The 26453-nt window shown below is 34.7% G+C and overlaps 1 protein-coding gene and 1 long non-coding RNA gene across 3 annotated transcripts; both read right to left on the reverse strand.

Moving 5' to 3' along the window:
- Positions 1 to 407: 407 nt before the first annotated feature.
- Positions 408 to 1677, reverse strand: LOC142981780 (uncharacterized). The gene is made up of 3 exons (XR_012959946.1): positions 1549 to 1677; positions 1148 to 1232; positions 408 to 502 (listed from the first exon to the last, which is right to left on the reverse strand). It is a non-coding gene; the product is annotated as an uncharacterized LOC142981780 (long non-coding RNA).
- A 4880-nt stretch (positions 1678 to 6557) lies between these two features.
- On the reverse strand, positions 6558 to 26063 carry LOC142981670 (clavesin-1-like). 2 transcript variants are annotated; one of them, XM_076127728.1, is made up of 7 exons: positions 25905 to 26063; positions 15641 to 15780; positions 11494 to 11647; positions 10840 to 10998; positions 7821 to 7914; positions 7144 to 7360; positions 6558 to 6745 (listed from the first exon to the last, which is right to left on the reverse strand). In XM_076127728.1, exons 2-7 carry the CDS (start codon positions 15771 to 15773, stop codon positions 6591 to 6593), a joined length of 912 nt encoding a protein of 303 aa, XP_075983843.1. In that variant the 5' UTR covers positions 15774 to 15780; positions 25905 to 26063; the 3' UTR covers positions 6558 to 6590. The 2 variants fall into 2 exon arrangements, with proteins under 2 accessions (XP_075983843.1, XP_075983844.1); XM_076127729.1 differs by having other exon boundaries at positions 25992 to 26013.
- Between the last annotated feature and the right edge of the window lie 390 nt (positions 26064 to 26453).

A 26453-nucleotide genomic window follows, 5' to 3' on the forward strand; every position in this document is an offset into this window, starting at 1 on the left:
TGCGGTCATTCCATAGATGGCTGACCGCATAGTGGTATTTGAACTGGGCGTCTCCGTGCTTCGGAGGGCACATTAAAATTCGGTCTCGGGTGTTGTCTACTAAGATAACAGTCGTTAAGCCACGTCAAAGGCCTCCCGGGCGGCTTGAACTACTTTGACACTAGGTTGACCACTAACTAAATTCGATGAATTCTAAAAGAATTTAGACCGAGAGGAAACAAACGTAGGAAAATAGCAGTAAGATAAGTAATAAAACTGCATCAGTAGGTACATACAGAGCCTACGCAATTATTTAGTAATTTATATACTTTTGGCCTCGGAAACAAATAAAATTATGAAGTAAAATTTTCACTTGGGGATATTTCAATTTCGAGTGGTGTTGTAGGGTTATAGAACAAAGAAACAAGTTATTGAACAGTGCAAAATATTTATTGGTGAAATTTCATCGTTAGCCGGAGTCGCAGGTCAGTCGTCGGAGAATAAGTTATTTAGCCGGTCGAGTCTGAAATAGGCAAATTAAAATATGTTATCAGTTTTTTCCTTCAAGCCTTTGACTGCTCCACTACTGGGCAAGGGTCTGTCTTACCCTGAACGAGGGAAAGGGCCTGGATCTAAACACTAGCCTAGAGCGGGTTGGGTATTTTTAAAGCCCTCAATCGTACTGTGTTACGAATTTTTTGCAATGCAATTATTTTCATGTTTTTTTTCATTTACTGTTGTAACAAGTGATAATATTTTTAATGCACACATTACTACGAAAAGTCATTGGTGTTGCCTCGGGTTTGACCACTAAGAATAGGTGTAGAGTGCACCTCACACGATCAAAATATAACAGTATTTACGTAGCAGGATACGGGAATTAACGCGAACACGCCGTGGTGCCGCACCGTTTGATGTACTTTGATTGTTGGTACAGAGTGTTACAGTTTCGATTACATTATTTTATTATTTAGTATGTGTGACAATTAAGTTTTTTCAATTAGCTAGCAATGTTTTTTTTTTCCCTATTAATCCCTAACCCTACCTTTACGTTGAAGGAAATAAGCCATTGGAGCGGCACGTTGTATATTAAACATGCAACGCGAAAGTTTAAAAGTTATGAGTATTTACGTAGGTAAAGGTCTATAAATGCTACTATAATACTCACTGGTTGGTGGCGGGCCCGGGGGCTGGCCCTGAGGTGGTGGTCCTCCGTTGCAGCCAGCAGTCTTAGGAACTGCGCTCATGCCGCTCTGAAAACATGATAGTAACAGCTATATTAGGTGATAAAGCGCACTACTATAGGGATAATAGTCCCTTGAAATATGAGTGGAAAGTTATCGACTGCTTATTTAAATTCGAAAATGTTTAAAATAGTCCCCAAAAATATTCAAAACCTACAAAGCACTTATGTGGATTGAAACTTGATTTGAGGGAACTTTATTATGAAAATCGGAAATTATTGGTGAGAAATGTTCTACAAAAAGGTGCTAAGGTTTTAGTAGGAATGAGTCAACAAAAGATGAATGAAAAATAATTATTCAGAAAAAAAAAATGTTTCAAACTTACCACAGCAGCAAAAGCAATAGCTACAACAGCGACCAAAACTCCGAATATCTTCATATTTGCGACTCAGAAACTGAACTGCCGACCTGCCGTCCTGCCCACCATTATATACCTTAACAAAATGGTCAATTTTAGCTCATGTGACAATTTGTTCATCCGGTGGACGATATAATAACAATTATTATATACAACCTTCTGTGAAATGTCGTTTAGTGATCACTGATGCGAGAAAATTATATTTTTTGTGTTATTTTTGTATTTTAGAAAATTGTGGATTAATTTGTTTTTGTAGGCTTGTGTGTCAGTTGTACTTAGGGTACCGAATAATCTTCACGCCTCTAGTGGTAAAAATAGTAAGAAAAATCTTTTATAAAAAATCTCTCTAGAATTTTTCAATCTGAACCAGTAGTTCTTGAGATTAGCGCTATCAAAGAAACAAACAAACTCTTCAGCTTTGTAATATTAGTATAGATAACGGACGTTTTTCATAACAATGACTTTCATACTGAAAAGTTGGTACTGGTTTACTAACTTATCTACTTAAGACTTGCGAAATTATAGCCGGATAAAAACAGAGACTAATGCACAGTTAAGTATTTTATATTTAAGTTTCAAAAATACTTTTGGCCAGCATCTTAAGTACGTTGTAAAATTTGTGCCGAAAATTCTAACAAACAAGGGTTAAGATGTAGGGTAATTAACCGATGAGTTTAAACTGTCATGATTTTTCAATCTTTTTTTCCTTACCTTTTTACAACTCTATAAAACATATACTAATAAAATTATCTGTGAAACTGTATCTGTAGTCTATGGTGTCTGTTTCAAACGCCCGTGTGTGTCAATACTTATCATTTTATCGACATGTAATCAATTATTTATGTTTAAGGGGAATAACCTAACAAATAGCGTAATAAAAATGTTATTATCATTACAATGTAGTCAATTATTAAGTGTTAAAACGTTATATAATAATAAATAAATATCATTGGAGAACTAACACGGCCCTCTGATTACGAACTAAGCAGAGTTTATACAAGACAGACATACTTATAAAGTTCTAAATACGCACTTAGTAGACTGTATAGATAAATTTATCATCACACAAATATTTGTTTCGGGTGGGATTCAAACCTATAATATACATACATACAAATCTACACATTATTATGTATTAAATTGTTCTATCAATATTTTTATCAAACTTTCAACCAGTCTGAATCATCTTCGACACTCAACACAACTTGGTTGGAAGTACAGGATTTCTGATGTGTTAAAATCATTTTTTTTTAATTCTTTATTTACTTTAGGCAACTCATGAATAAATCTAATTACGCAGACTGCTCAATATAGAACATAATTTGCAAACAGAAAAGCAATCAAACTACTAACCAATAAATCGAGACGCTCAGGCTTCAAGTTTCGCTGACCATTTCGCGTGGTCATTCCACAAATGTTTGGTCATAATGGTCATGTATTAGTTTTTCAAAGTAAATTTGTGCTTCTTAAAGCGTTTAAAAAAGGCAGACCGATTATCTTTATTAAGATAGCAGTTATATAGGGTTTTTTTTACTTAGCATACGAAGAGTTTATTAGCAGATTACAGCTGTAAGTGCCTGACTTAAAACAATAGTTATTATTATTTTTGCGTATGGAACTTTTCAAGCAAACTAGTAAGTTCTTCAGCTAGCTATTTGATGTTTGAAAGTGTAGCTATAATACGAAGCCTTTTCAGTCCGGTGGGGAACTTCGCAATTTACACATTTTCACTAGTTTGGGTCGGTGCAGTCTAGTAGCCATTAGATATGTCTCATGTTGGAATCCTGGGCCGGGCGAAAAAGTATTTTCTGAGATTTTCTGTTTAAAAATTCTCAGAGATTGCCCGGAGTTAGGAAGTTGTGGTCTTAGACCTCCGTGCCTCGGAGAGCACGTAAAGCCGTCGGTCCTGCGCCAGACCTCTCTCTGGTCGTGTCGGTTTCGCCGTCCCATTAGACTATGAGAGTAAAGGAACAGAGAGTGTATTGTGCACACACTTGGCCACTATAAACAAAGTCCTGCACAGTTGGCTGGGTTTCAATGGAACTGGCCGCCGTAGCCAAAGTCGGCCAGGACGACACACAGATATGAGCATGGCATGCAAGCGTATTTTCAAAGCCAGTTTCAAAGTATCACGCCTATTATACCCTAAAGTGTAGGTACAGATGTTTGAAATCCACGCACTTTTTGCCATTAACAATGTAAGTCCCATGTAATAGTAACGACATAATTATGTACATATATGTGGTTTCACCGCATTATTAGAGCATCAGCAGCACAATGAAACACAATTATACATGTGTATTTTTATTTGAATAAATATATTTCACAATAACAATAAGCCATGTTCGTCGATGACATCATGCAAGCTAGCCGCTTGTGGAATCTGAAAAAGAATTATATTTAGTACTAGCTGACTCGCGCAACTTCGCTTGCGTCACATAAGAGAGAATGGGTCAAAATTTTCCACGTTTCCGAAACATTTTTTACTGGTACTCTGCTCCTATTGGTAGAAGCGTGATGATATATAGCCTATAGCCTTCCTCGATAAATAGGCTATCTAACAGTGAAAGAATTTTTCAAATCGGACCAGTAGTTCCTGAGATTAGCGCGTTCAAACAAACAAACAATCAAACAAACTCTTCAGCTTTATTATATTAGTATAGATATATTATATTATATAATTATATATATAATATAAGATATAAGATAAGATAAGATAAGATTATATATTATACTATATATATTATTATATATATATATATATATATATATTTAGTATATATATTTAGTATTTAGCCGTTTGTAACAATGTTCAATCCGTTGATAAGTAATCATAATATCATCATAATATATAATTCGATACTTCTATTATAAATGCGAAAGTATAAGTATGTATCTCGTTATGCTATGTCTATTGAACTGCCAAACCAAAATTGATAAAATAAAGCTTATTTAAATATTAGTGACGCAGTATGAAATGTAAACTACGTTAAAAAACAAAAACTCAACAACAAAGGGAAGCAGACGTCTACTAAACTACATTGTACAGTCAGCTCCAAAAGTAGCTGCTCAGACTCAATCTTTTGAAACCCTATATACTGAAGTGTGCACATTATTCCATGGAAAAAACATTTGCCACTGATTGAAATGTTTAATTCTAAATCAAAATCAAATCATTTATTAATTTAGGTCAAGTGCTGACACTTACGATAGTTAATGATACTGAGAGTGAATTTACGGCCAGTTCGGAAGGTAGGGCCAATGAGAAGAGCTGGCAAGAAACTCCTGGCCACTCTTTTTAATCGCCAATCTTACTCTTTCTACCTGATTTTGATCAATTATTTATTAAAGTTACACAACACAGAGGTTTTGAAAATACAAAGTTGTTCGACTACTTTTGGAGCTGACTGTACAAACATTTATAGGCAAAATACTAGCTATAATCGTATTATGTTGTTACTTACTAGCAGTGGTCGTGGTGGTAGCTGCGGTGGTCGGTGGTGGGCGTGGTCGACCACCACCACCGAAGTGACAGCCAGCCGGGTCAGGGTTGGGACTCCTGGCGCTCTAGAAATAATAGTACGTGGAATATTATACTACCTGGCCTGGAATCCTCGTAGCATCTAGCCACCTTCTAGACAGTAATTCTGACTGGTTGAGGAAGATTGAATCAGTTATTCTCAAATCTATTTGAGAGTTTGCATGCTTTAATTCAGATAAACAATCAATTTCGTTTTCCTCATTAAAGTCGATAGCAAGGGTTTTAGATAGAGTATAACAATTTTAACACTAAGCCAACAACTTTTTACCGAACCAAAAATAAATATTATAATAAAAATATTGTATAGTCTGACTTGTTTCAGTGATTTTACTTTTCTAGTCACAGTGGTTGAGTAAATAGACAGATTAATCTGTCTATACATATATCATCAGCCAGCCATTATTGACTACAAAGGCCTGAACTCCAACGATCCACGAGGAAATTGTTGAAAGTGTACTACTATACTAGACTGGGAGTCTTTGGTACACTTCTCACGACCCTTAACCTTGTCTGATCCACACACAAGCACCTTAAAAAATAAGATCTTTGGTTACTTACCACAAGAGCAAAAGCGACCACCGCCAAAACAGCGAACAACAGCGCAAACAACTTCATGTTTGTATCCAACAATGACTCCCATCACTGCTTACCCTCTTTATATACAACGAGGGGTCTATTCAAAGGTGATAATACTTACATCCGGTACAAGGACTTAATCACTATTGTTGTGCAGGAAGAATTATAATATATCGCTTAATGTGTTGACTGTATGTCATTTACAATCAGTATATGGATTCAATTATGTGTAGTTGATGATCGATGCAAAGTCAGGCGTAGGACATGAGTCAGAGGAAAATTATGGAAATTTTAAATGGACTGATAATTATATGTACGTATAAAAAGGTACCTATTACCATCCTTTCGCTAAAATATTTGTTTCATGTTTTATTAATCTTAATAAATACTTTTTACGCTGTAAGCACATAAGTAAACAAAAAACAAAAGAATTATTAATTATTCTTGTGTCACGTGCAGTTTCACTAACGAACATGTGAAATATATTACATACAAGCATTTGTTCTTTGGGCATCGAACCCTCGACTCCCATAGCAGAAACGCGTGATGTTCACTTCACAACTAGTTATCACAGACGCCGTCGAATGTCCTTCAATTATATGATTCCTGGATCTTCTGCGTTGAACTGGAATGGACTCTTTGAAAAGCATTACCAAACCCGAAGAAAATTATGAATTGAACTCATTTCTGTCCGAATGCTGTGAAAATTATCTTCGCTGAATTATAGGGTTGTCCTCCCATATTCCTAAAATCTGTTCACTACTGGTCAAATATGGGATGGGCCTTTGCATACCTTAAAAACCTCTTTTGAAGATCATTGAAGAAATTCCAAGGAAACTAGTACAAATAAAACACTCCATAACTAAAATACTTTATATTCCTACACCAGTAATTAATCTATATCGAGTTTCTTGAAGCTGCCCTGCATTCCGAACTCCTTCTCGACTTGTGAGGGTTTACCTCCGGGCCGGAGGGCCTCGTTCACTCGCCGCCTGTTCTCCTCGCGGAGGAAGGTGCTGTTTGCTTGCATGCGGTGGATCAGCTCGTCTGGGGAGAACTCGGAGAATAAATAACATATTGTATGGGTCTAGTTGGGTCTGTTGCCAAATTGCGGGCAAGTATGCAAATTACGGACTACTACTATTAAATTTGAAAAAGTGGATTTCAAGGTCTATCGAATAGACATTGCTCAACTCCGAAATATCTTCAAATCATTCGTAATTTGGAACAAGTAATTATGCCGCTCCAACTAATTTAAAAGTCAGTTTAAATGAGAATTAAGGAAATGTTAAATGAGATTTATCAACATACATTACACAAAACAACATGATTAGAAAAAACTTCATATAGAGTGCTTCCGAAGCCAAGAAGGTAAGTTCCAAAGTTAGTTTTTTCAGAACTTTCTCGACCACAAAAAATAACTTTAAATAAAATTCAATAAGCACCTCTGATAGTATTATGGTCCTTATATGAGCCTCCCTCCTCCTTAGGGAAGGCCTCTTTAGGCACGATGCTGTAGATGGAGTCGGAGCCGACCTGGTGGATGTGCAGCATGTCCATGAGCTGCTTCGTGAGGAACGGCTTCAGCAGCATCATCAACTTGTCCATGAAGTATGGAGCGCTCAGGAAGTGCAGGCCTTTTAGTTTTGTTAACATGCATTCCTGGAAAAAGAAAACAACGTTTTTCATAAACCAAGATAAAAGTTAAAGGGTAGACTCACATCTAAACTTTAATTTAAGGTACTAATTTGGCTAAGACTACATATTCGTTTTTTACATTTAAAAAAAGTTATAATATATTAAAAAAGTTACTCATCAATGTATTTTTTTATTTATTTGTAACTTGAGGATGTTATGCTATATGGTAAATTATACTGATTCTGGATGCCCGTAAAATATACTTATAGGAAAACAGTATCACGACCTGATAATCAAATTCTGTTTCTCATGGTATTATTAAAGCGAAAGATCAATGAAACTGACCGCGCCGTAGACAGTATCAACTAGGAGGACATAATTATTTAAAGGGGGAGACTAAAATTGCTCGTATATAGACAATTTTATATAAAGGTTTTGTATACTAAAATAAGTAGTTATATTTATAGTAATGTTTGATATTAACCTGTAGGAAATATAATACTTTCTTGACAGCCATGATGTCCAGTCGCGTCACGTGACTCAGTGATGTTGAGTCCATGTCTATCATCATAACAAACCTGGAATATATTATGAAATAAAACGTTAAATTGTAATAATAAACTCCTGTCATAAGATCTATGCAAAGATGGATCCAGAGAAAAAGGGTAAAAATCAAAAATCAAAATCAAATCATTTATTCATTTAGGTCAAATATTGACACTTATGATAGTCGTTACAATTACTGAATCTACCACTAGCTCGGAAAGGGGGTGGAGCCTTATGAGAAGAGCTAGCAAGAAACTCACGGCCACTCTTTTCAATTGCCAAAAGTTTTACAATGTGGTTGATACAATAATTGATCATGCGAGGAGCTGCCAACAATCAGCGATATAGACTAAACGTCAATTAAGGAAAATGAATATAGCTAGGTTATTTATTAGTCTCTGATCGTACCGTATGTTGGGAGCACCTACTAGCATGTGATAATAAGAATATGGGCAGCAAATGAGCACATTGGTTGTGAACAATATAAAAGAAAAAAAAAGAAGTGACAGTTTTATGATTAACATCAAATTGTACGTAACATCACCTATTGCATCATTAATTGCCCATATTTTACAATATTTAGACCTACTGCTACTGAGTTTATACAATTTATAGCAAAGTTCCCTACTTTCATAGAATCCTAATCAAGCGAGCGACTAATCCCAAGAGCTATTGTCGTTTAGATACTCATCAATTCTATAATAAGCTTTCCTAACGAGATGTTCCTTAACAGCAACTTTGAATTTTGGCAGGGGTAAATCCATGATGTGCTTGGGAAGCTTGTTGAAGAAACGAATGCCGAGACCTACAAACGAATTGTGCACCTTGTGTAAACGATGATGGGGACCTACTAATTTGTGTCTGTTTCTAGTGTTATAATTGTGTCTATCGCTATTTGTTGCGAAAGTCCCTAAATTTTGTTTTATATACAACAAGTTTGCAAGCACATACTGTGATGACACCGTCAGTATCCCTATCTGCCCAAAAAGCTCTCTCAAGGAGTCTCGCGCTCCTAAACTATATATTGCGCGAATAGCTCTTTTTTGAAGGACAAAAATAACATCTATATCAGCAGCCTTACCCCACAGTAATATACCGTAAGACATGACGCTGTGAAAATAACTAAAGTAAACCAGTCTTGCCGCATCCACACCAGCAAACTGTCTTACTTTTCTGATTGCGTACGCGGCGGAGCTGAGTCTCCCCGAGAGATGCGCTATTTGAGTGCCCCATTGGAGCTTGCTATCCAGACTGATACCTAAAAAAGTTGCCGAATCTACCAAATCGATAGTTTGCCCATTTACGACTATGTTAGTACCTAAATTCCTCGCGTTGGGCATAGTGAACCTAATGCACTTAGTTTTGTCAGAATTTAATAACAGATTATTACAAGTGAACCAGTTGTGGACCTGTTCAAGAATACTATTGATATCAATAAAACAAGACTTCGAACGATCTACTTTAAAAATGAGTGAAGTGTCATCTGCAAATAATATAATATCACATAAGTCCTGCACCTGAAAGGGGAGATCGTTTATATATACGAGAAAAAGAAACGGACCGAGTATCGAACCCTGAGGCACGCCGAGAGAAACAGCTGAACCTGAAGACCTTACACCATTGATATCTACTCGTTGAATCCTATTACTCAAATATGACGCAAGTAAATCGAGCGCTGTATCCCTAATTCCATAGTGGTTTAGTTTCCTAAGGAGCGTATTATGTTGGACACAGTCAAATGCTTTGGAGAGATCGCAGAACACCCCAATGGCGTCCTGGGATGTCTCCCAAGCATCATAGATATGCTTGACGAGCGAAATACCTGCATCGATTGTTGACCTACCCTTTGTGAAACCATACTGTTTACCATGAAATAGCTGATTCGAGTTAAAGTGACTTTCGAGCTGCTCTAAGATGACCTTTTCGAAGATTTTGCTAACCGCAGGCAAGATGGAAATGGGCCTGAAATTGCTGGGCTCACTCTTAGATCCCTTCTTAAAGAGTGGTACTACTTTACTGTGTTTCATTAAGTCCGGAAACACACCAGCATCTACGCACCTATTAAATATTAAAGCCAAATGGGGGGCTATTTCCAGGATGATACTTTCTACTAATTTAACAGAGATGCCCCAGAGGTCAGGTGTTTTTTTGGAGTTGAGCGACCTAAAAGCCTTAACTACATCATTAGAGTTGATATGTTTGAAGAAAAAAACACTACCACACTCTTCTACACTATTTCGAAGTAAACATTCTGCCTTGGCAGGACAGGAATTCAAGGAGCTAGTTGTAGCTGTGGGAATATCAGCGAAGAAAGTATTGAACGCCTGAGCAACCTCTAAGTTGTTGGTGATAATCGTGTCATTTACTTTCAGTTCAAAATTATTTTCGCGCTGGATAGCACGACCTGTTTCGTTGTTAATGATATTCCATGTGGTTTTGATCGTATTGTCTGAGCTTTTAATTTTGTTGCTTAAGTGTAAGGATTTAGCAGCAACACAAGTTCTCTTAAAAATTTTTGAATAGTTCCTAACGTATTCAAGAAATTTAGGATTAAAATTGAACTGTTTCATGGAATAAAGCTCATACAACCTAGCTAGTAATAATTTGATCTAAAATGGGTGCCACTAAGCGGTCGGTGACGACAAGGGGAAGCCTAACGGAGTTAGAGAGTTGAAGGTATGAAACAGCTAGCAACCGACGTATATGGAAGTCCAAGGGGTGGCTTTTGCATAGCAGTTGTCACTCATAATGTTTTAAAATAACAGGACGTAAACCAATTCGTCTTTAGTGAAATCGATTTACACTTAATATCATTTAAAATGATTTGAAAAAATAGTTCTTGCGACACACGCTAGGGCTCTGGCCAGGTTATCAGACAATATTTTTCTATAGTTTCTCGGTTGCCGGTAGTCGATAGTGGTATTAAATCGCCCCGGCAAACAAACGTGGTAACGTACCCTTGAAAGGTGCCCTCTTCATACTGCCACATATCGAACATCATCATGAAGGCTCTCACGGCTTCTACGAAGTAAAAGTTCTTCGGGTCTGGGTCCAGCAGTCTGAGGTACACCGCACGGTCACCTTGCAGGGTCTTTGTAGGGAGAGGCGCGTATAATCTGGAAAATAGATATATTATGGTAAGAAAAAGCAATTTACAGTAACTTGGTAAAACTTATATTAGACCTCACTTTAATAAGCATTTTTGATTCGTATAACTATATAGATTTAACTCTTTATTATTCTACTGTTAGTCATCCACTGGTGTTCATTTGAAATGAGAGTAGGGCTAGTAATTGTATCTACCACGTTATCAAATGCAGGTAAGGGGCATTGCTTTCTTGTAGGAGCTCTTTAAAAAAAATTCGGACAAGTAAAGTTTCTTTTTGATTCGAAATTGGATTGGATCCAATAATTCCGCGGGTTCATTTTGACCAAAAGCTTCCTTTTCTCCACAATTATTTACTTACCGTTAAAACAAAATATGACAATGACTAACACACACCCGTAAACGTTTAGCATCACTGCTTAATTATACCCACATGCTTCAACAATAAAGAATCCGTTCGAGCCGTAACAGTACTTTGTTTTAAAATCTTATATTGAATACTTACACTGTATTCATAGAAAAGTCAGCCTTCTTATCAAAGCAGCGGTCCTTGAAGAACTGTGTGAACATCGTCCGGAGCGTGTAGTGTAGATCCATCACTTGTTTGGACACCTCCATGCTTTTGTCACAGCAGTGGTACACGATCAGCAGGTCTACATCTGAAATAAAACGAGTGGGCTTGTTAGATTAAATGACATTGAAATACATAACATCTCGTCTGTTGTACCCAAATGTGTAGGCAGAGGTGATCTTTGACAGTCGTTAACAGTAGTCAGATGCGTGAAAGTCTGACAACCAGTCTTACCGAAGGGTATAGTATTATAACCCAGGTAACTGAGTAGTGGAGGTCAGATAGGCAGTCGCACCATGTAAAATACTCGTATTCAGCTGCATCCGGTGAGGTTGAAAGCCTACTCCGACATATTTTGAAGAAAGGCTAGGCTGAGTAGTCCTATGTAATAGGGGGTAAGCCTAGTGTCATATGCCGTTACCTTCTACTTCGGGCTGCTGGTGGAAAATAATACACTTCTCTATTTTGTCACTTCCGTGACTCGAACCCTGCACCTCGTGGTCAGGTAGACTACCGACCAAGCTACAAACGCAGTTAAATACTGGTTTAAGGTAATTGGCTAAATAATTGAGCGTTTTATAGCGAATCATAGTTAATTATGTCAGTAGTTTGTCATTATTGATGCTTCTTCACAATTTACTTGTAATTGAAGGTAATCGATTCATGATAAAGTCCAAGGTTTGAACAAGGACCAAGTAGATGCATTTTGAAAAGTATTTTTTCGCTCTTAAAAGTTTTTTATTGGCTAGCATCTGCCCGCTTCTTCTGATGACTGCCTCTGAGGCACAGTGGTTAAGGTGTAGGTTCGATTCCCACACGGAACAATTTATTTGTGCGATTCACAAATAGTTGTGTCGGGTCTGGTTGTACTTCGTGTCCGTTGTTTGTATGTTTGTAAAAGTCCCCGCGACACAAAAACTATTCTTAGGGGGGAGTGGTTGTTAAAAATAAAACCTTTTTCTGGTATAACTAGCGTGATATTATGTATGTATAATTCGCTATAAAATACTCAATTTATTAGCCAATTATCTTAGACCAGTTTTTAACTGTTTTACGTAATTTTTTGCCGTTTTACGACGGTTCTGCGTGATGAAGTTAATTGAGAAATATGTAGCTTTCTATCTTGAAAAATACTTTCGGATATGGTACAGTGATTTTAAAGCATAATAAAGTAAGAAGTTGTAGGAACTAACTATGTTTCTAGTAGGGATTAGAATCTAGGTATTTTTTAAAGTTATGTGTTTAAGGATTCCAAAGGGTTTTTTCCGTATTTATCTAAGTCCATCAAAAAATATTGGTTGATTGACTGACTGACTTTCGAACAAAAACTATTTAATTTCATTTAATGAAGGCTTATTTTATTGTAGAGTATACGACAATTTACGACGGAGTCCGATGGATGAGGGCGGCCCAGGACCGGTCCTATTGGCGCTCGATGGGGGAGGCCTTTGTCCAGCAGTGGACGATTCCCGGCTGAGATGAATGAATACGACAATTTATGTCAATCAAGTGACATCAATTGTCGTTAATTAGGTAAAAATGCTAACGGATATGCTGTTTTTCTAAGTACCTATACCTTTTTTAATCTTGCTTAAGCAAAACACACCTATTATCAAAACACAGACTGATACTCAGAATCTTCCTAGAAGTTAGTCTATTATCGACCCGGAAATCGAACTAAGGAACATAAGTAGTCGTTTGCATCCACTAATGATGGACTCTCAAGCCTATTATTACCTAACTATATCAATACAAAACGTTTCTTTGAAGAGAATCCGTAACACGCGATCTTTTTCTACTATAGACATTTTTTGCAGTCCATTGCAGGTCCAAAAGGTTGTTTGAAATTAGCCTGTTATTAATACCGTGCGAGTGATTAATAACAACTAATACTAGGTCGTTTTTTCTGTGTTATTATGAAAGATTGAATGATAAGTATGATATAATTTGTGCATTAGAGTGGTAGTTAAATAATTGTTATAAAGGACAATGGTGTGGTCTTTTTTATTTTTACATACATAGGTACATAATATCACTCCTTTTTTATAATTTCGATTTCTAATGTTTGATAGGTATAATAATTACTAGCATTATAACACAAAATAATATAATGCCTGAAAAGTGTTGTCACGTTAGTAGATCAACGGAATTGAACCCACATACAGTCTCTCGATCGTTGTATTAAAAAAACTGATGATGATTGATCTACTGAGCTGTCACCATATTTTTTATGTTTATGTTAAATATCATGTTTAAAAAAAACCTGACAATGAGAAAAGTATTCATTATCCTCGATTTCTGCAAAATAGCATGTACTTGTCTTTTGATCGTATCTATAAAATAATGATCATAACTGGTAGGTATACATTAATATGCATTGTTATAACACTAAGTACAATTATAACAAATGGCCGACTTGAGATAATTACTCTAAGATATTTATTACAATTTCCTTCATTCAGGTTAAACATTATTCTCAAGAATTCATTTATTTATTACTAGCTGACCCGCGCATACTCGTTTGCGTGACATAAGAGAGAATAATTTCCCGTTTTTGTAACATTTTTCGTTGCTACTCTGTTCCTAATGCATGCCGTAGCATGATATTAGCCTATAGCCTTCCTCAATAAATGGGCTATCTAACACTGAATGAATTGTTCAAATCGTACCAGTAGATCCTGAGATTAGCGCGTTTAACCAAACATACAAACAAACAAACTCTTCAGCTTTATAATATTAGTATAGATATGTTTTGTTGAATAAGACAGTTGTTTGTGAGAATACTAACTTGTAAACCATAGCAACAGTAGCTCGATTGTCTATCACTATCGACTATCGACAACCGGCTAGCTATCGAGAAATTTTGTAAAAAAATTGCATCAGCGAATCTCGCGGGCGATATCGGAACTATTTTAGTCGTAGAGTTTAAATGTCATAGTCTCGCTGTTCGTTAGTACAGACTGAGAGAATAGCGAGAATATGTAGTATCTATATAACTTCTATCTAACCCAGTAGTATCTCACCCAGGAATTTAATCACTACCATTTTGTGCCATCGCGGAAAGTTATTTTTAGTATTTTTCAAGTAATATAAGGTTCTGTGTGTGTACGTGTCTTTTATAAAACGATTGGTCACAAAATCTACTTTCGAGTACTTATACGGGCATTCCTTTACTCTCGAATACCAATAAAATCATTGTGCGGACCACAAAACCCACAGGGATAAAACTTTACTCTATCAGTGTATCGTTTCGAGTAAAACTCGAAAGTTTGGGCCTGGGCTTGATCGAGTATGACTATGCGTAACAGTTACTTTGGAATTGAAACTTAATAGCTACAATCTTAATCTGAATACTACAAAAACATCCTCCGTAATGTCGGTACACACTGTTTCAAGAGAAACCAGGCAATGGTCACTTAAGTTTCTTTTAGTAAGAGGTATGTCCTTGGATCTAATACACAGGTACTAGGTACTAGGTAGTTTTCTCGACAAACTGGAAATCATTGCAATATTACCTGTTATTTTCTAACAAACAAACAGTTACGACATGTGAAAATCATTGCTTTAAACTGTTATTATCACGTTATGTATGTTACGAGATGATTGTCTTCACTACAATGTAGCGTCGTTTTAACCAGATGGGCGATGTTTTCTTAGGTACATCTACCGACTAGCGAGAAACTATCGAGAATTTATGCAAGAAAAACTAAACTTCTGCTATTATAAACCAAAGGAATACAGTTTTTGAGTAAACAAAAACCTATTAAAAGGAAACAATATTACAATCTGGTTATCAGGGCGCAAAAGTAGGTAGGTTAAAGGTTAACATCCCTATAAAAGGCGGAACTTTGTCTTCTAGTACAAGATGCCCCAATATGAAGTGTAGAAAAAAAAAGAAAAAGATTTAGATTTTATTGTTTGTTTTTTTTTCTATTTTCAATTTCACGTGGAAATACTACGTCAAATTTTGTTGAAATCAGTTTTATAGTTTTCGCATGAAACAGTTACAAACAAACACCTTTACCAACCACCAAAATTTTTAATACTAATAATTTTACATTATCATACGATATTGTAGTACCTGTAAGGTGTTCCCCAGGGAGGTGAGGTTGTGTCTTGAGCCATTCCCTCAGCTTCCTGATGTCTTCGGGAGATATGTCCGGGTTCTTCTCGTACTCCCGCTCTATCGTGATCGGCTTCACTATACCGTTCATTTTGTTTCTGAAAGAAAAGAAATTCCGTTAACAATTGTTATGTTTGGAAGAAAAATGACTTATGAGTTAGTGACGTAAAAGTTAAGTGACTTTTACGTCCCTTTCCAAAAAGTGTGACACATGGGCACATAGTCGGTAAAGAACTTCAATAGAAGAACGGCGTAAAACAAATTGATTATGAGACTAATTACGTCTCTTTCGCTATGAAGTTGTATTGGTCTAAGCATTGCTCTGAATAAAAACTCATAATTTAATACATATAAGATTTCGCTTTTAAATAAACTTAATATGTTAAACTTCCAAAGGTTTTTATTTTAACATGTCAATTAGTGTTTTAATTTGGATAGAGTTCAATAACATTAAGATTTCTTTTTATTTTACTTAAGGAATTAGTTGAACTTTGTACTGCAATAGTAAGTGGTTAAACAGGATTTCCATTTAGATAACTAAATTATTAATTAAAAATAGTTTCTTCAGAATCCACTAGAGGCGCAGGCCACTTTCCAGTTTGTCAAACTAAGGTTATCGATAGCTCCCCGTTTTTCGATAGCCGATTTAAGAAGGAAATCGAACCACGAGATATTTTTTAATCTGCCTCCTATTTAAGTTCCAGATAATAGTTGATTTAATTAATACTTATCGCCTTTGTGGCGCGGTTTAAGGGCTGTTGATGTTTTTCTTAATTATATGATTCTCAATAGTAGTCCAGAATTTGGTAACGTGTCCGGTATATGGTGAATCGCATGTGTATTTCATACACCTCTGCCTACACCTTCGGGTATAACAGGCGTGATATTTTGTATGTATGTACTTAAACATTGATGGCTGTCATAAAACATAATGTGTTTATTCACAGCCATTGCGAACCTATAAACAATAGAATTTTAATTTATGTACTGCCTAAATAATATCTAAACATGTCGGCAAGTCGTTATAGGTCTCTTGAATGTAAATGATTAATCAAACAATGTTATGTTTATGCCAATTAAAACATCCATTAAAGTTTCCTTTTTAATAAATAATTACTGTGACGTAATTGAATTAACACTAGTGATATATCCCCAGGTTCTGCCCGCGGAATAAGGTACATGTATGTGCTTTCTCGCGATGTCATTTGCATTATAACTTAGTAGCAGTAAAGTTTTATTCGGATCGTTATAGACATTTTCACGAAAAGACATTGAAAGATACAATAAACCCTCTTTCACATTTTTTTACTTATAACTTTTTTACAAGTTTTTCTTACAAGATTTCCCTTTCTTCAAACGGAGAAGAAATTAAGTCTACAGACTACCACGCACGGGCAGTTTTAAAACATTAAATATTCATGCCACGTGAAACATAAAAGCTAATTGCTGAAAAATTTTGTACAGTAAATAAAATATTAACATTTAAGAAAATGATAGCTCATGTTCTAACCTTATACATACAGACTATTGTTTAACCAAAATTTATCTATTCGATAATTTCAGTACTAATAATAGACGGACAGATAATAATTTACAATATTAGTATAGAATATTGCAAATTATAATGTTTTATTCTTTCCACGTTTTAACATTAAATACTTAAGTTATTATAAACAGCATTTACGGTCATCATTATAAATAACCTTTAACCAACGCTTATCTGATGGGTATTAACAAGATTTATGCGATATTTAATATTTCATCCAGACACGCTACCGCATGTCTAGATGACCTGTATCATCATCTTCATCATCGTCATCAACATCATCATCATCACCATCATCATCATCACCATCATCATCATCACCATCATCATCATCACCATCACCATCATCATCATCACCATGTATGTATTGTAAGGATCGTTAAGGAATTCCATGGATCGTACCAAATGGCGTTCTAAAGTCTCTACCTACCCCTATGAGAAAAAGTCGTGATATTATGTGCGTATGTATGACGTATGTATTAAAAAGACGTCATGTCATACATACGCAGAAAATACGCACGAAGAAGGAGAATGTGCATTTAATAATACACTTTATTTTTATCAAACGCATTGTGATGTAATATTCCATACCTAAGAGTTCCTTAACACAGTTCTCAAACCCGCATTTCACCATTGTAGTGAACTCAAGAACTAATCTCTCCCTCTTTCTGGGAGGACACTCCTGCCTAGTAATGGGTATTTCTTATATTTTTCTTTCTTTTTTTTAACTCCTCCCGCACTAAAAATTGCTCTTGTGTCGCGGGGACTTTTACTAACATACAAACAACGGGCACAAAGTACAACCGGACCCGAAATAATTATTATTTGTGTAATAATGGTTCCGAGTGGGAATGGAGCCCACGACCTCCCGGGGCAATGGAGGCGGCGTGGTGACCTAAACCACTGCGCCAATTATTATTTTAAAGTTGTCGTCATAGTAAAATGTATATAATATATTTAAATCACATACGTAATTTAACCATCACTATTACATTCATTACATGTAACCTCTAACCATAGATGTTATCGAGAAGATTTATACGCTATTAATATTAGTAGGTATCATTTTATGAGTAATATAATATATTTATATATTATTTTCATTTTCCGCAGCTACTGTACCGTATAATAAGAGAAATTTAATACTTTGATATGTATCTTTGTATCTATTGTAACTATTGTATGCTGATTCGTTTGCTGTTATTCAATGCAGTACATTTTATTCAAATTCATAGTATTTTGACTGAATTTTGGTTTTAAAGAATGCACAAACAGAGGCTGTGTTTCTTCAAAAATATTTTTACTTAGCTTCCGCTCGCGACTTCGACCAGACACGTGGACTTTATCAGCTCCACTCTCGTTAGTCATACCGTGATGTTATATAGGCTATTTATTTTTTTAATTAGGCCTTCCTCAACAATTGACTATCATAATAATATATTATCATCAATTACCTTTTTGTATCCCACTGTTACGCAAAGGCTTCCTCTTTTTCCCTTCAATAAATACTCATCACAAAATAAACAATTTAAAACAGTCGTTTTTGAGATTCAAATAAAATCTTAAGCTTTATATTAATCGTATAGATTTACCGAAACTATAAGCGAATGAAATCGCTTGGGTGATGTTCCAAATAGATGTAGTTGCATTATAAAGACTATAGAACTGCATTCATCTTGTTTATCTCAAATTATAAATGATTGCAAGGTAAACAGGTTCATTTTCCTTGAGAGATCTTCAAGAATTTATGAAAAAAACATGAACAATAAACTGTTTTTATTACTATTATGCCTTGTGTTAACTTCTACTTGACAGGCATGAGAGTTTTGTAAACAACTTCGTAATTCATATTAGACCACCGCATAGCCTGTAGAGCCTGGACGATCAATAATACACATCTATACTAATATTATAAAGCTGAAGAGTTTGTTTGTTTGTTTGTTTGTTTGTTTGAACGCGCTGATCTCAGGAACTACTGGTCCGTTTTAAAAAAATCTTTCACTCTTAGATAGCCCATTTATCGAGGAAGGTTATAGGATATATATATATCATCACGCTACGGCCATTAAGAGCGGAGTAGTAACGAAAAATGTTACAAAAACTTGGAAAATGATGACCCATTCTCTCTTACGTGACGCAAGCGAAGTTGCGCGGGTCAGCTAGTACATTATAAGTCACACATACATAAACCGACTTTTTTCCATAAGGGTAAGCAGACACCAGAAAAACTGTGCAGAAACTGATAATATTATTGAATATATATTGCACTTTTTTATTGTTTAGGGTTTATGCTGAACAATATTTTACTTCATACAGGGTAACGAACAATTTGATAGTGCAATCTTATCGCTAGCCTCCGTCATCTTACTATTAGGCAGCTAGAGAGAAGACTACGATCTACATCCTTCTCGATTTTATGGTACGTCAGAGTCTGTTAGATAGAGCCAGAATAAATTAGTCTATAGTAGCAAAAATAAAACGAATATTTCTGTGCTTCTTGCACCAAATTCATTGTCTTTTCTAATTACTATTAATAAGATACTACTTAGATTATTTTCAATAGTAGCCTGGGTTTTGGTAAAGTGCCCAGTATGGCCATTGGCTCGCCGCCTATTTCATGGTACTTACATTATAAACTACAAAATGCGGGTGTATTTGCGTACACAGTAGTACGTAGCATATAACAGGCTTAAAGCTATAAATAAATATTATAATGAGTAGCTGGTTTGTTCTATACATGTATTTAAAATTATCGAACTCAAAAAAGGCGGCGTTTCTATTTTTTGTGTTATTTTGCATAACATGATTAGCACCGGTCTGACGGTCAGTACTCTGAACCGAACATTTCAAAAATATATTTTTTATTGAGCTATTTTGGTCTAGACAAATTTGATATGACAAAACAAAAATATATGTGTAGACGTAAATTATATTTTTGACATTCTTTAGCATAAAAAACCGATTATAGAATAATCATAATTCAGTCAATTGCACCGGAAGGAAACTAATTGACAATATTTTTTTTTATTTTTAAATTATTAAACTTTGTACATAAAAATACACATAATTACAGTAATTATGAATAAATTGACGTTGTCAAAATAATTACGTAATTGGTTTACTATTACCGTACTAGCTTGTATTAATATAATAGGGTAATTTCCGGAAGGAAAATAGGCTTTTATGTGTACTTATTACTAGGAATTTTATTTGGAAAAGAAATCTCATAATACTCCATAGGTCCTAAAGTCGATCCTTGCAGCACCCCTTTATTCTTAGCACATAATTACACTTGCCTGACAGGTTTAATGTTTAAAGCAGTATTTTTATATTATTAAAATGATTATTTGAAATTAAACTATCTTGGTTTTGGTTTCCATGTAATCCTTACTTCCAAAAAAGCGTGAGTTATGCTATCAAAAGCCTTACAAATGTCAAAAACTTCAATATTATATAGGTAGTTTTGTTATAACGATATTATCGCACAAATTTTGTCAAATGTATTAAAAATCGTTAACTATAGTCTTTAAAATATAGCTTGATTAGAATGACAGATGTCAAACTGTTTTGACTAGGGTTGTAGAAGTATTGATCAAAATCGATAACGAAAAAATCGTATCTAAAATAATTATATTCGATTCAATTATTTTTTAATTAGCTTTTTACGAATTGTTGTTGTGAATCTTATTGTTTAAGAAAATTCGTATAGAACGACCAGCCCTACTTTTAACACCGCACGGAGACCTCTCCTAGTTTAGTTGGTATTAATTAGGATCAATTAAATAAAACAATGAAAACAGTTAAATAAAATTAATTTATTTAGTTAATGGTGCAATTCTGATGATAGGGATGAGGATGATAGTAATATAGGATGCGCAGTTAATGGTCCGCATCCTAAATCAGTATCATTGTCATCGCTATCATCAGAATCGCTGGAACAATCTTGGAGATTATTTATTAATTCTCACGAGTCACGAATAGTATCAAAGTGTACTTACTTCGCGATTAACGATTAATCAGACGATTTACTCTTATCTATTGTGTCTCCTCACCAAAATTTTTGCAACATGACGTAGCCTTGTAGAGAGGTTGAAAATTATTAGGTTTATTTTTAAGACTAAAGAAAATAGGACTGATTTTTAGTTTAAAGGCTGATTGTATTGAATTATTTTGATTTCTTATTGAGGATCTGTATTTAAAAAATAGTTATAATGCTAGACAAGACAGATTTTTCGTGTTTCAATTTGTAATACTCGTTAGACGTCACTACAAAGTTGTGTTCTCTGTTTTGCTTAGAACTGTCATTTTAATCAAGCTATATTTTAAAGAGTATAGGTTTGAGCATTTACCAAATACATTTCGTTTTCCTTACCAAACGTGAGCTATTGAAACGAGTAGGTACTTACTGTAAGTAGGTAAAACAGAGTTATGTATTGCATATTTGTTAAATAAATAAGTTTAGTGAATAATTTTGCGCAAGTTCATGTGTACTGAGCACTTGACAGACGTTTATAAGGTCGTATCATGCAAATATGATGTAACGACACGAAAATAGATCTTTGAGTACCTTAAGTGCCTATCTTGGTTAAAAACCAGTGTTTCTAGCACTTTCTGGGAACATGAAACTACACTTATAGTTATTTATAGACTACTTATATTTACCTCAACCGCCCAAGGCTTTTGGAGAAAAAGAAACTTATGTATTTATGTAATAAATTGACAGGCCTATTTGAAAGCTATGTGTTTGAGTCGTTTGATATAGAGACAGTCAGACCATGGGGCCCCAGTGCCCATTTAACGTCCTAATAAAAAGTTTCCAACCCGAACCTTTGTTTTTAACGTAGCTATTGCATTAAACGTACACCTGCCCTGTGGGTGGAGTATGGGTATGGGACTCTCCCACCATAAGGGCGGGCATACCCTCAATCTGAACTTGGCCAACGTGGTGGACTTAAGATCTAACCCTTCCCTTATTCCGAAAGGAGACCCTTACCCAGCAGTGGGACATTAATGGGTGAAATTTATTTTAATTTTTATTTAATTATACCTACGTGGAGATCAAGGTACAAAGATTAGAGATGGATACGCTCATAGAAAATATTAGATGACGAATAATTAACAAGTATTTTGAAGACCGGTATCTTACGCAATTTTAACTCGTTTTGATTTTTTATTTTCATTTTTGAATATGTTAATTTTGAATTTGAGCAGCTTGATTTTGATAAAATTCCTGTTTGACAAAAGGACCTTGAGTTTTTTACCGGTCTATCTTATGTAATTGTTATTTTGAAGGAACGATTAAAGAGATAAATTTTGGATGATTCTAAACACATACTTTGAAGATTAAATGATTAATTTGTACAAGTAGGTACATACCTATCTATCAATTAGTGTTATATTATTATATCAAAAACATATTTTTTGCAGTCGCATGCACGTAATATTAGGCTAAAAAACAACAATGAAAATTTAACTTCTCGATAAATCTTCTATAATTATGAATTCATAATCTTTAACAGATTAATAAGAAAAAATAATCGATAGTATGATTTATTACTAACACGACATTTGACTACAAAACATACAACATGGTCTAGAGGTCAATGAACTATGCACACTGACCTACCTCAATATCAGATGTATTATAAGAATCATTATTATCCTTTATTATTTTTTCATTCAGACTAAAAATAAATGCAGAAAAAATACCCACCTTGTATTACTTAATTGCAAAAAGTCGGCGAAACTAATTTTGTTAAAACGCACAAATCATTCTTTAGTTTAAGATATGATAACAAATACAAAAATCAGCAAAAGTCAAACTCACCGATTTGATTCTTTAAATTGTCTACTACAGTTTAGAGAATCAATCAAGTACCTACCAAGTAGGCAAAGATTGCTTATTGAGAACGACCGTAAGTGTTTACTGTAAAGAGTATAATAATCCTAAGACAATCTATTACAAAGCAGATATAACTAGAAAAAGGCGTGCATTGATGTGGCTTCTAAAATAGCATTACGACTTAGGCTTGCCGGAAGAGACATTGATTTTAATTTAAATCTATTGAAAGGTGTAACTTGAATTTAAATCTTTTTTTTTCAATAGCTATTGGTATAATAGAAGCGTTAGGAGGCTAAAAATTATTATTCGTTCAAGACTAACCAATGTAACATCCAACAATGCCAAATATCACGACCCTGAGGCGAAAGTAAAAGACCACAGCTTCGAAACCTGGATGTCCTGATCTCGAATACTGGCTACAACCAATATAGTTATAGACACTACAATAGGTATTCTAACACTCGACTTAGTGGGACGGAGATCGACAAACAGAAATTTTAAACTTCTCGCATCTTGCTTTAGGTATAAAAATGAACAGTAAAAGATTTAGCGTCTTATAATTCGTTTTTTACTAAAATAAACAATCATAAAAGCCTTATAACAAATAAGAGCCAAAACAAGAACTATAATTTATCGACCTTAAACTTCCAGTAAGTCGACCAACTGACCTACTGTTCAAACAAAAAAAAATATTTTTTTTTAACATGTGCAGTGCATTTGTTTATTAAAGTTTTTACTTATTTATTGGTAAAGTTCACTATATTAGGTGACTTTTGGTATCTATTTAATATTGACCCTGGCTACAACTTCGGACTTGAATACAATATTTTTTTATTTGAGTCTTCCGTCTTAATTGGTTACAGATTCATAATTAATTTAGAATATACTAAAACAAATAACTTGGTTGATTTTAATTCTTTTTCCCTCGTTAGAAGCGACTTTTGATTTCACCAATAGGTCTAACGACAAAATAACATCGTCAGCTTTATCACCTCGAAAAATAACTGAAAACATCTAAAAGAAATAGGCAAGCCGATAATATCCTGAACTCATATAAAATATATTTTTCTCCTGTAAAAGTCTTAAATAAGAAACAAGACGGCAAAGCCTAGCTAACCTAGTCATTACTATCACTCGTCCGACAACCGGTCATCACAACCGGCAAGGTGACTTTCCACGCACTTTAGTCAACTAGCTGCTATTAAACTGTTACACTCGACTTTCTACACAAGTATAAGTACATGTCATACTTGCATTTTCGCAACATTTTCCTAGTTCATGTCCAAGCGAGCGAATCATGTTGGAAAAACTACGTATAGTTTCAAGCATAAATAAGATACAGTTAAACGAGGTGACAAGAATATCGTTGAAATTTTATGCTTTAAGGAAAATATCTGCTTACGCACATTGGCATTTTTTAAATTATAAAAGCTTGGGACATTGAAAATATATATATGTTTTAAATCAGAACTAATTTAAAGAAGAACTAAAAAAGAAACGCCTAATATTGTTGCATTACGATACTAACTTAACTTCGGAATTTAAAAAAAAACTAGATTTTTATAAGCAAGAGTAAAGACCCCAGCTGATTTTTCTTAATAACAGACAAAACACGATTTCGAAATTTAGAATTAAAATTACTTCTAATATAAGGGACTCTTAACAATAGCAATAACACAGACTAAAGGTTCAAAGTGTGCAATTAAACCAATACACAATTTGAACTAAAAGATTTGATTTTAGTCTCTACCCGTGACTGTATCCCGTCAGAAAGCATCGATGCGTGTAGTCCTTCAATTACGCGCCGCCATTAACTCAAGACGTCGTTACTACTAATTATAACCCATTTTCCTTTACTAGGTATCATTTATAAAGGTGTTATTAAGATGATTTCCTTTTTTATAACACATCTTGTTAACTTGAGTGTCGTAATCAATTCTAAGTAGTGCTCAATTACCACGATTTTAAAAATAAATTATGTCATTATTGTGACATTGCTGGGAAAAATATTTCCTTACAGATTGTGAGGGGAGGAAGGAAACCTTGTGCCCATGATGCTGGACTAGTTAGGGCTGGGGATAAAGCTTGAATTAAAAAGAGAATTAAAGAGCTCTCTACATTTTATGGTTCATTATCGTATGGTTAGCTGTCAATCTAGTGTCATCACAGAGACGTTCAAATCAAATACTACTATGCGGCCAACCAACCTAAAATAGAATGCCCGCGTTAATGCTTAACTATCAAGTTAGTTTACCGACCACTGATTGTAACTAGCTATGGGCGTAGTTAGAAGTACCAAGAAACTCCCACACATGTAACGTTTCATGAAATTCTTATCTTTGCAGAGAAATATCTCTCCTCGATCGAAAACGCTGTCCTTGGCAATGTGTTGTTTAAAAATAAAGCCTTATTTATGTTCTTTAATAATAATTAATTAGAGAAAGGCATAATGGTTAAGCTTAAGAATGCTAAAGAATAAACAATAGCCAGGTAATAAGCTGAACGGGAACAAGATATAAGATCGATTTTTTAATTCTACGTATTTTTCACTTAAGTCGAGATTTTTCTACCGTTATTAACTTTGACATTTTGTCAATACATTTAAAAAAATATTTTCCAAATAGTTCGGTAATTATAGTTCTACAAAAAAATAATTAATTGTGTGCTAAATTATGTTTAGTTATTTCGAAAAACCAAGAACCGGTAAGTTAATGTCGCTTTTGGAAATTCAGGGGAATTAATCAAATCAAAATACCTTAATAAGACTTTTTCATAACTTATTATTGTTATGACAATTTAAACAAAACATTATTCAGAATCAAAAAACCGCTTACCACGAAACCAAATCCAATCACAAATCAAACCACAAGCACTAATAAAGAAAAAATAAATACTTTTTAATTTTACGACCGAGCACGCACCGCGTTCAGCCTAGTCCGTCGCGAGTTGGCGCGAAACGCTGAATGAAGTCGTTTCTTGTACGAGCAGCGTTTCAATGGCGTGACCATAAATATGTCAATTATTAAATAATGAGCTGACTTATATACAGGAGAGGACATTAAATAATTACGGATCAAAATGGTCATTTGTTTGACATTTTTTTTTACGACGCTATTTTATGAATAAGTTATGAAGAATCGTTCGAAAATTACTCAAATTATGTAAAACTAGCTGAGACGTCTGGCCCCGGTCACACTTCCATCCCTTTTTTAACCTCTTGGTGGTTGGTTTTTTAATTAGCTCACGCTTGTTCCCCTGTTTTCAACCTCGTCCATGCAATATTTCATTTTAATTGATCTTGCCTTCATTTACCGACAAATAGACAGCCAGTCCAACTCATAATATTATGCATAAATATTTTTATCGTGCATAGAAAGCTAGCA

Source organism: Anticarsia gemmatalis, chromosome 20 (genome assembly GCF_050436995.1).
Source record: "Anticarsia gemmatalis isolate Benzon Research Colony breed Stoneville strain chromosome 20, ilAntGemm2 primary, whole genome shotgun sequence".
Lineage (NCBI taxonomy): Eukaryota > Metazoa > Arthropoda > Insecta > Lepidoptera > Erebidae > Anticarsia > Anticarsia gemmatalis.

Coding starts and splice junctions, on each gene's coding strand:
- LOC142981670 (XM_076127728.1), bottom strand. CDS start 15,773: ATGAACGGTATAGTGAAGCCGATCACGATAGAGCGGGAGTACGAGAAG. Junction 11,648..15,640: donor CCCTGGGGAACACCTTACAG/GTACTACAATAT, acceptor GTTTTATTTCAG/ATGTAGACCTGCTGATCGTG. Junction 7,361..7,820: donor AAGTATTATATTTCCTACAG/GTTAATATCAAA, acceptor TTCTTTTTCCAG/GAATGCATGTTAACAAAACT.